The 13625-nt window shown below is 48.9% G+C and overlaps 1 protein-coding gene across 1 annotated transcript in view; it reads left to right on the forward strand.

The window, feature by feature from the left end:
* The window catches only part of HPN (hepsin), a 29945-nt gene extending 18165 nt beyond the window's left edge, over positions 1–11780 (forward strand). The window contains exons 8-14 of the mRNA XM_079986189.1: positions 784–949; positions 2558–2748; positions 3590–3685; positions 4696–4838; positions 6546–6710; positions 8012–9924; positions 10204–11780. Of these exons, the coding sequence (XP_079842315.1) occupies positions 784–949; positions 2558–2748; positions 3590–3685; positions 4696–4838; positions 6546–6710; positions 8012–8050 (800 nt within the window). The 3' untranslated portion in view covers positions 8051–9924; positions 10204–11780. The remainder of the gene's footprint in view (positions 1–783; positions 950–2557; positions 2749–3589; positions 3686–4695; positions 4839–6545; positions 6711–8011; positions 9925–10203) is intronic.
* The last annotated feature ends 1845 nt before the right edge of the window (positions 11781–13625 follow it).

Consider the following 13625-nt stretch of genomic DNA (forward strand, 5'->3'; position numbering starts at 1 on the left):
GATGGCTGAAACAGTTGAATAATACCAAACCACTGAACATCCACACCACTGAAACACTTGAATAATAAGGAAACGTCTCATTTGTGGGCAGCAGAGGCTGTGACTGGGGCAGGTCTGTGAATTGTTTTGATGGCATTCAAGGGTTGTGTGAACCTCCCCACTGCATTATGTAGCGCACAGGAGGTAGCGATGACCACTGTTAAGTTGTGGGTTGACATAGCAGACGACACAGCGATTTCTCCAAAGCAGCTCTTTATTTTATAAGCTGGAATAGAACTGACTGCGAACAGCTCAGCCGGCTTGCTTTTATAGGCAGCTGGCTGTCAACATTGTAGCAACAACAACCCAGGGTTTCCTGCCTAAAATAACTGACGTGGACCTGAGTGAAAACTATCTATAGTATCTCCTGCTGGCCCAGGGTGAGAACTTCAGTACATAACAACCACCAACTAGGATTACTTTAAGAGAGGATTAGACGAACTTGGGGATGTTTACAAGGCTTTCATTAGCTACTAGGCCATTGGAACCAAAGTTGGTGTGCATGTTCATGACAGTATTCTGCAGGTCAGGTATGAAACTCAGCTCAAACTCATAGATCTGATTTTGTTCTTTACTCTGTAGCAATTGTGGGAATGGGATAGGCTCTTAAAAAAAATGTATCTCAAATCCTAGAGGGTAGCCAGGAAATGGCCCCCAGTTTTAAGTGACGTTACCTGATCACCTGAGGTGTTTTTAGCCAGATCCTGCCCCTTGAAGAACTCATGCCTGTTGTGTTCTTTGCAGACTGTGGACGTAGAAAGTTGTCTGTGGACCGCATTGTGGGAGGACAGGACGCCAGCTTGGGCAAATGGCCATGGCAAGTCAGCCTGCGCTATGATGGGACGCACCTTTGCGGTGGCTCCATCATCTCCAATGAGTGGGTTATCACGGCTGCACACTGCTTCCCAGAGTAAGTCCCTGCCATATCTGTGTTTGCTATTGTGATGGCTCCCAACTTGGTAAGGTTGCTCCTCTCAGGGCTTGCCCTGATGTTTTAGAGTGTTTACTAGGATGTGTGAACCCATCTGAAGGTAGCTCTATTCAGGGAAGTTTCTAATGGTTGATGTCTTACTGTGTTTTTAATATTTTGTTGGGAGCTGCCCAGAGTGCTTGGGGCAACCCAGTCAGATGGGTGATATATTATTAATATTAATAACAACAGCAACATGAAAAATTGAACTGAATGGCCTCAGTTGGCTTCAGTTTTAATTTGTTCCAAAACAGATGTGATTAGGAATGAACAAATCATGGAAGTGAAGAGTAGGAAGGGACTCCAAGAGTCATCTAGTCCAACCCCTTGCAATGCAGGAATCTCAACTAGATTATACATTACAGATGGCCACCCAACATCTGCTTAAAAACCTCCAATGCCTAAGAGGCCACCACCTTCAGAGGGAGTCTATTCCATGGCTGAACAGCTCTTATTGTCAGAACGTTCTTCCCGGTATTTAGTCAGAATCTTCTTTCTTGTACAGTGGACGCTCGGGTTGCGAACATGATTCATGCAGGAGGCAAGTTCGCAACCCGCAGTGCCGCGTCTGCACATGCGCGGGTTGCGATTCAGTGCTTCTGCGCATGTGCAAAGCACAATTTTACACTTCTGTGCATGTGAGACTGCTGAAACCCGGAAGTAACCTGTTCCGGTACTTCCGGGTTTTGGCACGTCCGTAACCCGAAAAAATGCAACCTGAAGTGTCTGTAACCTGAGGTATGACAGTAATTTGAATCCATTGGTCCGGGTCCTAGCCTTCAGAGCAGGACAAAACAAGTTTGCTGCATCTACCATGTGGCAGCACTTGAGATATTTAGCTCTTTACCAGGCTAAACATACCCAACTCCCTCAACCATTCCTCATAAGGCTTGGTTTCCAGACCCTTGATCATGTTGGTTGCCCTCCTCTGCACCTGTTCCAGCTTGCCATTATCCTTAAATTGTGGCACCCAGAACTGGATACAGTCTTCCAGATGTGGTCTGAGCAAGGTGGAAGAGTGGGACTATTACTTCCCCTGATTGGGATACCAGAATAGCATTGGCTTTTTCTTTTGCTGCTGGTGCTGCTGCTGCACCACGCTGTTGACTCACGCTAAGCTTGTGATCTACTAAGACCCCTAGATCCTTTTCACATGTACTACTGTCAATCCAGGTGTACAAATGTGTTCGTTCTGTTGGAGGTTTTCCCATCGGCATCTGGTAGGCCTCTGTGAGAACAGGATGCTGGACTAGATGGGCCACTGGCCTGATCCAGCAACCTCTTCTCATTCACACCCACCCACAAGCCACCAACAACCCTGGCAATGTTGTATAGCTGTCCTCCTCCAATCTCTTTCTGTGTCTTAGGCTGATAGCTCAGTTGGTAGAGCATGAGACTCTTAATCTCAGGGCCATGGGTTCGAGGCCCCACGTTGGGCAAAATATTCCAGCATTGCAGGGGATTGGCCTAGATGGCCCTTGCATTCCCTTCCACCTCTATGATTAATTTCGATTTTGATTTCAACAAGTCTCCCCCATCTCTCTGCAGGAGGAATCGAGCACCAAGCAGGTGGCGGGTGTTTGTGGGAGCCGTTTCCCAGCGCTCTGCTAAGGGGCTGCAGGTGGGTGTGACAAGCGTCGTGTACCACGGTGGCTACCAGCCCTTCCTGGATCCCAACAGTGAGGAGAACAGCAACGACATCGCCCTGATGCACTTGGCAACGCCCCTTTCCTTTAACGGTGAGAATGTGGTGTCAGGAAGGTGGTTTGGGGAAAGAGTTATTAAGAGCCTGTGGGGCAGGGGTGGGGAATCTGTGAGCCCTGGTTGTTGGACTCCTCCTCCCCCTGGGCCTCCCCAAAATCCACCCAGGGAGGAGGGGAGAGGGAAGTTGGGCAGGAAGAAATGTGCTGATGGAGCGATCATAATAGCGCAGTGTTGAGATCCATCCATACGATTCCCAAGCCACGCCAGTTATGAGGTTGCTAGCATGATTATATAGCATGTCACCTGCCTTGCAACCTTATGATGAAGGGTAAGGGAGAAATTGGAGGAAGGAAGGAATGTACGCTTGCATGTCCTATGGGGCTGCGATGTACCGCAATGCAGAACTTGCCTTTCAAAGTAAGGTGAAGGTTGCGCCCAAGCTTCAACTTGGGGCAACCACAGCAGAAAAAAGTTAACTCTGCATTCAAAGCCAGTGTTGGGGTTCAACATCTAATGGGTGATGGGCCTGGGCACCTGCACACTGGCAGTGCCAAGCAGCCAGCTGAGTTTTTTTGGCTTTCAGGAGAGTGGATGGGTGACAGTATGAGCAATCACAACTGTCAGAAGAAGCAACAGCCACCATCACCCGCTCTCTCTTCTGCAGTATGTCTGTTTGTGGGAGACTGATTGTGCCTTCCCCAAACTCCCTTTCCCCCTCCGGAAAAAAAGAGGAGTCAGCCCAGTGCATAATATTCATGTTTCTGAGTGTGTATGTGAGAGACAGAAAAGAAAAACCCATGGATGTGAGTGACCCAGAAGCTAGGAGGCAGGATGAAAAAATTCATTTGCCTTTCGACAATACTTTTCTCCCCACAGAATATATCCAGCCCATCTGCCTGCCAGCTTTGGGCCAGCCTTTGGTGGACGGCAAGATCTGTATCGTTACTGGCTGGGGCAACACCCAGTACTATGGTAAGTACCTCTTGCCACTGCTAAGATAGCAGCAGCTCTTGCAATCTGTGTTGTGTATCCTTCCCGCTTCTTATGCAAGTACAGAAATGGCTGTGGGCTGCATCATTCACCTGATAACCTCAGAATTCTGTCGGTTCATTTTTTTTTTAAAGCTGCGAGGCTTCAAGGCAGGTTTAATTGATGTGGGCCATTCCTTAAAAAAAACAACAACCCAGAAGCCAAAGGGAGAACTGATGTAAGGGCCAATAAAAGCAGAATACAAAGCAAGTAGATGTGGGCTTGCTTGCTTCCCCCCCAGTGTCTTTTAGGTTGCGGAACTTAGCCTGCCATGATACAGAATCCCTGTAATTTTGACTATTTCCCCTGCTTATATGCAGACGACATACAGCTCTGGTTACAGGCAGGTGAGATGAAAAGTGGTGTTCCAGTTGCAGCCCCTTGCATCACTCTGAGCTGCCCATTTTGGCAGCCGTTGCTGCTTCTTCTGGGAGTTAATCCCATAGTGTTAACAATGCCCTGTATTCCAGTACAGAAACTGTTCTTAACCTGAGGTACCACTTTAGCTAATGGGGCCTCCTGCTGCTGCCACGCCGCCACCACGTGATTTCTGTTCTCATCCTGAAGCAAAGTTCTTAACCTGAGGTACTATTTCTGGGTTAGCAGAGTCTGTAACCTGAAGCGTCTGTAACCTGAGGCACCACTGTATTGTGAGGAAGAGAGATAAACTTTTCTCTGCCTACGTTCTCCACATTGACCCCTTTGCTCGTTGCACTTCCTTGTGGAAGCGAGCATCGCTCTGTGGTGGAGCACACTTTCCGTGTGCAGAAGGCCTCGGCTTCAAACCCTGGCATCTCCAAGGATCAAGGGAGCAGGCAATAGGAAAGACCTCTGCCAGAAGTACCAGAGACCTGCTGCCAGCCAGAGCTGACTGCACTGGGTCAATGGACAGATAGGTCCAACCTGTTTACTAAGCCTGCTTTCCTATGGCACTCGGTTCTTCCACCTTGTAGGGCAACAGTCTGACATGCTGCAAGAAGCCAGCGTTCCCATCATCAGCACCAGTGTCTGCAACAGCCCTGACTACTATGGCAGCCAGATCAGGCCCAGGATGTTTTGCGCTGGCTTTGCTGCCGGTGGAACAGATGCCTGCCAGGTAGGTTGTGCTGGGCAGTGGGCAAGGGCAGGGCTGGGGAGGCAAGGGAATATAAGTTATTGAAGGTGGGCGAGGTGTGGTGGACTGCATTTAGAAAGAGAGAGCAAAGTGTGGGTGTTTGGCAGAGGTGGAGAACATTTGGTCATCCAGATTTGGCTGGTCTGCATCATTCATCATCCTTGACCATAAGCCATTCTGGCTGGAGCTGACGGGAATCCTGGGGGGTTGGGGTGGTACAAATTCCCTCATCTTTAGTGTTTAGTAGACTATTTGCTGAACAGCAAAGCAGAGCAGGATGCATGGTGAATTTGTTCAGACACAAAGTGACCCAGGCAAAAAATATCATGGGGCTTAGGCCAACAACTCACATTTCTTCCCTACAAGGTTTATCCCTTAAATTATCTTAGATGCTTTTTCTAATGTGTGTGTGTGTGTTTTATGAGCAAGAGGTAAAGGACAACCAGCGTTGGTTCTGCCAGTTGGCTTCTCTGCCCGCTAGAATGGAGGGCAAAGGGCTTTAAAACCCATTCTTCTCCCTGTGAAGAGCGACAGAGGCTCAGTCAGAATTTCTCCCCTTGTGTGCTCTAGCTGTTGAACTTTGGCCTGCACGGGATAGCATGTTTGCTATGGGAATGTTTTTCTTCTGTTTGAAAAAACAAAACAAAAACCATAATGGCGGCCATGAGGGTTTCAGATTAGGATCACGGGGTTGTGACAGTGCATTAAAATTAGAGATTAGGTTGAAAAAATGTAGCACATGTACAAGTTGATCAGACCTGCACACATAGGTAGTAGGAGATTATTAAATAGCTTTATTGGTTACAAATGCCTGACTGGAGCTGGAATAACATCCCTGGGGAACATGAATGATGGGGGGAAAGGGGCTTACTCTTTCCCTGTGCCATTTCCCTGCTGAAAATTGTCCCTCCAGAACTTAATTCTTGCCCTCAAAGGCACCACTGCAGTTCCAACCCATAGCTGTGGGCTTTGATTGGCCTGTGTTTCTGCTTCAGCACCCTGGCCTTACCTGGTCCACATTTCTAGTTAGAGTGCTATACTATAATTATAATAAGAATAAGATTAAGAATAAAAAATTATTTATATCCCACCCATCTGGCTGGGTTTCCCCAGCCACTCTGGGCGGCTCACAACAGAATATTAAGAATACGACAAAACATCAAACATTAATAACTTCCCAATACAAGGCTGCCTTCAGATGTCTTCTAAAAGTCAGATAGTTGTTTATTTCCTTGACATCTGATGGGAGGGTGTTCCACAGGGAGGGCACCACTATCGAGAAGGCCCTCTGCCTGGTTCCCTATAACCTCACTTCTCGCAGTGAGGGAACCACCAGAAGGCCCTCGGAGCCGGATGTCAGTGTCTGGGCTGGATGATGGAGGTGGAGATGCTCCTTCAGGTATACTGAGCCGAGGCCATTTTGGGCTTTAAAGGTCAACACAAACTCTTTTGACTTGTGCTTGGAAATGTACTGGGAGCCAATGTAGGTCTTTCAGGACCGGTGTTACATGGTCTTGGCAGCCACTCCCAGTCACCAGTCTTGCCGCTGCATTCTGGATTAGTTGCAGTTTCTGGGTCACCTTCAAAGGTAGCCCCACGTAGAGCACGTTGCAGTAGTCTAAGCGGGAGATAACCAGAGCCTGTTGGAATGAGCAAGGGTTGTAACTCCTGCTTTCTTCTGCCTGGCAGGGCGACAGCGGCGGCCCCTTTGTGTGTGAGGATGGCATCTCTCGGACTTCCCGCTGGAGGCTCTGTGGCATTGTGAGCTGGGGCACCGGCTGCGCCCTGGCCAATAAACCAGGGGTCTACACAAAGGTCAACGACTTTCAAGGGTGGATCTATCGTGCCATGAAGGTAAAGGGCACCCGGGGCAGTTGGGTGAATCAGTTGCAGGAAAAGCAACAGGGAGAGGCTTGCGGCACCCTAAAAATTAATGCAGCAGTTGGAAGCCTTTTGGGGCTGGTGCTTGTGCAAAGGGAATGGAGGCAATCGGCTGACAGGCAGCGACTCCAAGCCTCCTTTCTGCAGGGATCAGTTGCACTAGTGAGTGGGAAGTCAGGTCATGCAGCCAATTCAAGAAGATTGAAGGCGATGACTTTCGCTATGCCCTGCCTAAGGCAGGTGTCAGCTGTGATATCGAGTTTCTGATAGGTATCTCGGAAGCTTAGCTGATCCCAGAAGGCTGATCTCAATCAGCTGACTGCCTCCCTTGCCATTGCACAATTGGGGATGCGCTTTAAGGTTCCTGGTTGTGCCTGGGAAGCCCTGTCTACCTGCCAAACAACCAACATCATCACCATCGTATATTTAAATGCCATCTATTTGACTGGGTTGCCCGCGCCACTCTGAGCAGGATTGAACAAATTATGAAACCATGGTAAAACATCGAACTCTGAAAACTTCCCTATAGCCTTCAGATATTTTCTAAAAGTCAGACAATTGTTTATTTCCTTGACATCTAATGGGAAGGTGTTCCACAAGGTGCCTGGTTCCCTGTAACTTCAGGGAAGAGCCAGTGTGGTGTAGTGGTTAAGAGTGGTAAACTCATAATCTGGTGAACCGGGTTCGCATCTCTGCTTCTCCACATGCAGCTGCCGGGTGACCTGGTCTAGTCACACTTCTCTGAGGAAGGGAAAGGAGAATGTTAGCTCCTTTGGGTAGTGATAAAGCAGGATATCAAATCCAAACTCTTCTTCTTGCAATGAGGGAACTGTTAGAAGTCCCTTGGAGGTGGTCATCAGTGTCTGGGCTGAACGATGGGGGTGGAGATGCTCCTTCAGGCATACAGGGCTGAAGCCGTTTAGGGCTTTAAAGGTCAGCACCAACACTTTGAACTGTGCTTGGAAACATACTGGGATGTCACATAAAATGTCAAGCTTAGAGCAGGTTGGTGTGGTTTGAGGGGAAATGGCCTTGTGGGCCAAACCGAGACCTGCGCTGGGCCTGATTAGGCCAGTCGGAGGTTCCAAACCCCTGTGTTACAACATCCACTGGTTAACTGGTGTCCAATGTAAAAGATCTCAAGTGAGCACATAACCAGTGCATTGCTGTGGAAGGGCAAGGGAACACCTCTCCTGTCCTCCCAGCACATCTGTCTGTCTGAAGGCCCCAGAAAGATGCACAGCTTGCCTCTCCTTTTGTTTCCCCTCCTGCAGACTCACTCCCATGCCAGTGGAATGGTGATCCAGGACTGAAGCCCCGGAAGAACGATGCTGAGCTGCCTCCGCCTCGCCAACCTCCCCCCCTTCCAGTGTGAGACTGCTGCTTTAAAGGAAATGGGGTGGGGTGGGGCAGAAATGACATTTTACAGAGAACAAACATTGTCCCATCCGACTCTGTGCTCTGGCATAGCCTCGTGGAATAGGGCAGGGGAGCCCTTCTACACTGTGCAGTCACCGCTCCTCGCTGGCCCTTTAAACATCTGCCAATATGATGCCTTTGCTTTGCCAGCCTATCAAAGGGGTGCTTCTGGTTCTTCAGTGGCCCATCTAGGAATGAGGGTTGGCCTTGCTTCCCAGGACACCTGCGACTGGCTAATCTGTGGTTGCTTTGGTGTGGCTCTTTACCCAGATCACACATACGTGAGACCCTTAAAGTATTGAATTCTGGCAGGTCAAGAATTTCAAAAGCAAAGGCCCAATCCTTGGAAGTTTTTCCCAGCTGTAAACAAGGGCAGAAGCTGAATTTAAAGGGAACCCCCACAGCAACTTCTCACACTACTCCAGTATACACTCAGGATGGATGAAACCATCATGATTTCTGACTTGAAACTGGGGTGCCCTGATTGTTCTGATTTCAAGGCTTGGTCTACCCCTCCCAGTTCTGCCCCAGCAGCGGATCCTGCCTCCCTGCCCTTTGCAACATGGCGGCCAGCTACGAGCTTGGCAGCGCGGCTTGATGATGTCATTTCCCAGGATGCTGCTGGAAGCTGAGACACACACAGAGACAGAGAGGCGGAGCATGGTCTTAAAAGGGCTGTGGTGCAGATTGGAGCCAGCAGCAGTGGGGGAGAGTCTTGAGCTGCTAGCAGGGTGGGGAAGAGGTCGGTGGGAAAAGGAAGGAGGGCTTGGTGCCCAGGGCTAGGGTCCCGCCCAGTAACTTGCAAGGTGGCAGCAGTGCCTCTGAGCATGTACAGAATGCACACATGCATATTTCTACCCCTCCTCCCACTCCCCCCCAGCCAGAAACACCTTGCATTCCTCAGATGAAAATGCCCTGATTTCCATCTGAGGAATATCGGAGGGTATGCCCCAAGCCTTGTTCTGTGGACCTTTGGCTCTCAGGTGATTTTGTCAGGTTATTTCTCTAGGTCATTGGTCTCCAAATGGTAGGTTGCACCCTAAGATGAGATTGGAGAAGAGGAGGTTAAGGGGTGATATGATAGCCATGTTCAAATATATAAAAGGATGTCACATAGAGGAGGGAGAAAGATTGTTTTCTGCTGCTCCAGAGAAGCGGACACGGAGCAATGGTTCCAAACTACAAGAAAGAAGATTCCACCTAAACATTAGGAAGAACTTCCTGACAGTAAGAGCTGTTCGACAGTGGAATTTGCTGCCAAGGAGTGTGGTGGAGTCTCCTTCTTTGGAGGTCTTTAAGCAGAGGCTTGACAACCATATGTCAGGAGTGCTCTGATGGTGTTTCCTGCTTGGCAGGGGGTTGGACTTGATGGCCCTTGTGGTCTCTTCCAACTCTGTGATTCTATGATTCTATGATTCTAAGTGATACCACCACCATTTTCGTATATTTTTTTAAAAAATTGTTCAGGTGTTTTAAAGAGCAAATGTCGTAAGACAGACTTGGAGAGCATATGTGTTGTGTTATACCATGAATAACAGAACTTACCACAGGGGGCTCAGAAATAGAAGGGGAAACAGTTGAATCGACGACAGGAAGTCTTGAGGAGGAGATACTCCCTTACTGCAGTTTGCTAAGGGCAAATTTGGAACACAATAGAAGCAGACCCATGCAGAGGGGGTCGGGCGTTGGGTTCCCTTGCCCTGGGTCTCAGAGGGCTAAGCCAGCCAGTGCCACCCCCCTTCCCCTGCCAGGGACCGGCTCCTGTTTTGTTTGAGCGCCTGCCAACCTAGCAGTTCGAAAGCACCTCCGGGTGCAAGTAGATAAATAGGGACCGCTTACCAGCGGGAAGGTAAACGGCGTTTCTGTGTGCGGCTCTGGCTCTGGCTCTGGCCAGAGCAGCGATGTCACGCTGGCCACGTGACCCGGAAGTGTCTCCGGACAGCGCTGGCCCCTGGCCTCTTAAGTGAGATGGGCGCACAACCCCAGAGTCTGTCAAGACTGGCCCGTACGGGCAGGGGTACCTTTACCTTTACCTTTATGACTCAAGACTTCCGCCCCAGGCCTCAGACATGGGCCTGAGTAAAAGAGTTTACTTCCACTTACCTGAAGGTTGCAAGCATTTTTAGGGAAACTTACAGGACCAATAGAAAGCGGGCCCACATTTTATATGAGGACAAAATATCAATATTTTGTCTCATTTGGAGTCCAGGGAGGATATTATTGAGGGTTGGATACCCTCCGCCAGTCTCCTGTTTCCCTTCTGGATGGGAAGATGTCAGGAAGGATTGACCAGCTGTTCTGTGCATTTTCCATCTGTCCTTTTAACAAGATTGAGTAAATTTTGGGGGAGGGCTTTATTAGGGTACTTTTAGCCCTCCAGTACAGACTTAAGAGTTATGTTTGTATATTTCGTTGAGGATCTGTTGCTGCCCCCATTCTAGCATTGTCCACAGGTGAAAATAGCCGCCAATAATGTTGAATCTGACGGTTTTCCTCCCATCACACGCACATTGTAGACTTGGAAAAAAAGCCTAGCACAGATATTAATCTTCTGGCATTAACAATCTGTTATTGTCTACATACAGAAGGGGTCTACTCTATCTCTGCATCCCCACGATAAAAAAATCCATTGTATGCACTGGGAAATTAAGAACCAGAAACTGCTTCAGTTTCGTATTAGAAGTTCCATTAAGGATTATTTTGGGTCTGCACACAAGTGATACACTGGCCTTCCCAAATGTGATAACCTCCATAAGCTTTGGACTACATTTCCCACCATGCCTGAGCCAATGGCCCTGGTGGCTGATGGGAGTTGTAGTCTAGTCCAATGCTTCTGAAGAGCACCAGCTTGAGGAAGGCTGTTGGAATCAAAGGGTAACTTCTCACTTTCTTGACATTCTGATAAATGTACAAGCACCCAGCTGTCCGAAAGCAACTGTACAACTTTAGCATAGCCATGCTCACACTTATTGATTTGGTGGCAATTTGTAAGTTACTGGCTGGGCTGATCAGATACATTTGATGCCATGACCAAAAAAGAAGCTGAAATAAAAATATGTGCTTCGCCTATCATAGCAATGCAAAGTTGGAAGGGACCCCAAGTGTCACTTAATTCAACTCCTTGCAATGCAGGAATCCTGCTCACTGCCATCTCTGGGTGGGCTTGAACCACCAACCTTCTGGTTGACAGCCAGATGCACTATGCAGAGCATATGAATAAGCCCTGCTGGCTCAGGTCAAGGGCCAGTCTTATCCAGCCTTTTTCTCTCTCACGGTGGGCACACAGCTGCCTGTGGGAAGCCCATGTGCAAGGCCTGAGGGCAATGGTGCTCTCCACACTTGTGATTCTCAGTAGCTGTTATTCGGAGGCATGCTGCTGTCTTCAGCACTGGAGGAGCACAGCCATTGTGGCCTTATCCTCCACAGAGTTGCCTACATACAGTAATAGCCCATCTGGGGCCCGGAAGTATCCCAGAACAGTCCTCTATTATGTCTTCTGATACTGTAAATAGATAAACTATGTTGGGTCTCCTCTGTCCTTTGGGACCATGGATCAGTTCACTTAGCTTGTATATATTTGTGTAATTATGACAATTACAGTAAATAAAACCTGTTTTGATTATAGATGGCTCTTGGATTATCTTGCAGACTTTTTAGGACCCCCCTCCAAGGCCCAAACAAGGAGCCTCCTGACTTGCACATCAGTATCGTGCCCCTTGTTGTTGGGAGTGCAGCATGAGGGCCACAGTCCCCTCCCCCAAGAAAATACCTGCAAAATTCAGTGTTGCTCTAGTATTCTGCAAGGAAGGATGGGCAGCAAGGATGGGCTTTTACAGCGGTACCTCAGGTTAAAAACTTAATTCATTCTGGAGGTCTGTTCTTAACCTGAAACTACTCTTAACCTGAGGTACCACTTTAGCTAATGGGCCTCCTGCTGCTGCTGTGGCGCAATTTCTGTTCTTATCCCAAAGCAAAGTTCTTAACCTGAGGTACTATTTCTGCATTAGTGGAGTTTGTAACCTGAAGCGTCTGTAACAGGAAGCATCTGTAACCCAAGGTTCCACTGTATAGAGGGAGAGAAGTCCCATTCCGCACCAGAAAACAAATCACAAATGAACACCATTGCATGGGATCAGGGCCGTAGCTAGGGGGTGGGCGCAAAATCGGCTTAAAAATATGTCCATAAATATGTATATAAATAAAAATATTGGTTATTGCCTCATAAGAAAAGGTTTTAAATAGAGGGTGAATTGAATGGGGGGGGGGGGTTGGAGGAGAGACGGAAAGAATAGCTAATTTTTCCATGGATAAGGGGTGCAATCTGGACAGTTCTGCCAGGGTTGCAAGATCACCTAAAGATAAAGGTAAAGGGTCCAGTCGTGACCGACTCTGGGGTTGCGCGCTCATCTCACTCTATAGGCCAAGGGAGCCGGCGTTTGTCTGCAGACAGCTTCCAGGTCATGTGGCCAGCATGACTAAGCCGCGTCTGGCGAACCAGAGCAGCACACGGAAACGCTGTTTACCTTCCCGCCAGAGCGGTACCTATTTATCTACTTGCACTTTGACATGCTTTTGAACTGCTATGTGGGCAGGAGCTGGGACTGAGCAATGGGAGCTCACCCCGTCGCGGGGATTCGAACCGCCGACCTTCTGATCAGCAAGTCCTAGGCTCTCTGGTTTAACCCACAGCGCTACCCGCGTCCCTGCAGGATCACCTAGGGATGCCAATAATCTGTTTGCCGATGGCAGGAGCTAGACGGATAGACGATGGAGAAAGGTTTTGTGAGGCCCACAGCTAGCTGAGAAGACGTACAGGCTAACACCAGGCCCCTGCCCTCTTGTAGAAGCAGCTGTCTTTTAATGACTGCTTTGGGAGGTACTTTCCTTAAGGACTAGGCCCCACCAGGGCTATAGATCACCTGCTTTTCACTGGTGCTGGAGAAGGGAGGGTTAAAAGGCCACTCTGCCTGCCTGGGATGGCACAAAAGGGATGGACTGGGTAGCTCTGCCAGCACAGCTGTGCCCACCAGAGGACTTGGTGAAGCACCATTCCAGGTCAGAGACTGTTTGTGTTTGTGAGTGTTAAGCCAGAGAGACAGAACAGAGATGTAGCTAGCAGGGCCGGTTCACCCATGAGGTGATGTCATGTGCCCCCCGGATCCATGGGGGACAGCAAATGTGGTCCCCACGGCTGCTGTGGTTGTTGCAGCTGCAGCCACTGCATCTCCAGCTGTTGCCACTTTCCCACACTGGTGAGTATTGAAGTGTATCTCGAATGAGAGAGGCACTACATACATCAGCAGGACAGTTTATGCAGTGGCCTTTGCAAATTACGATTGTTGGCACAATTTTCTAACTCGTTTCAGGCGCCAAAATGTCTTGGGCAAGCCCTGGTTGCTAGTACTCGATCCATCCTGCTGTTCCCCAGAGGCTCTTGAAAGCGTCAGTGTAGAGATCCCACCAGAACAA

This window comes from Podarcis cretensis, assembly GCF_951804945.1.
Source record: "Podarcis cretensis genome assembly, chromosome: 8".
Classification (NCBI taxonomy): domain Eukaryota; kingdom Metazoa; phylum Chordata; class Lepidosauria; order Squamata; family Lacertidae; genus Podarcis; species Podarcis cretensis.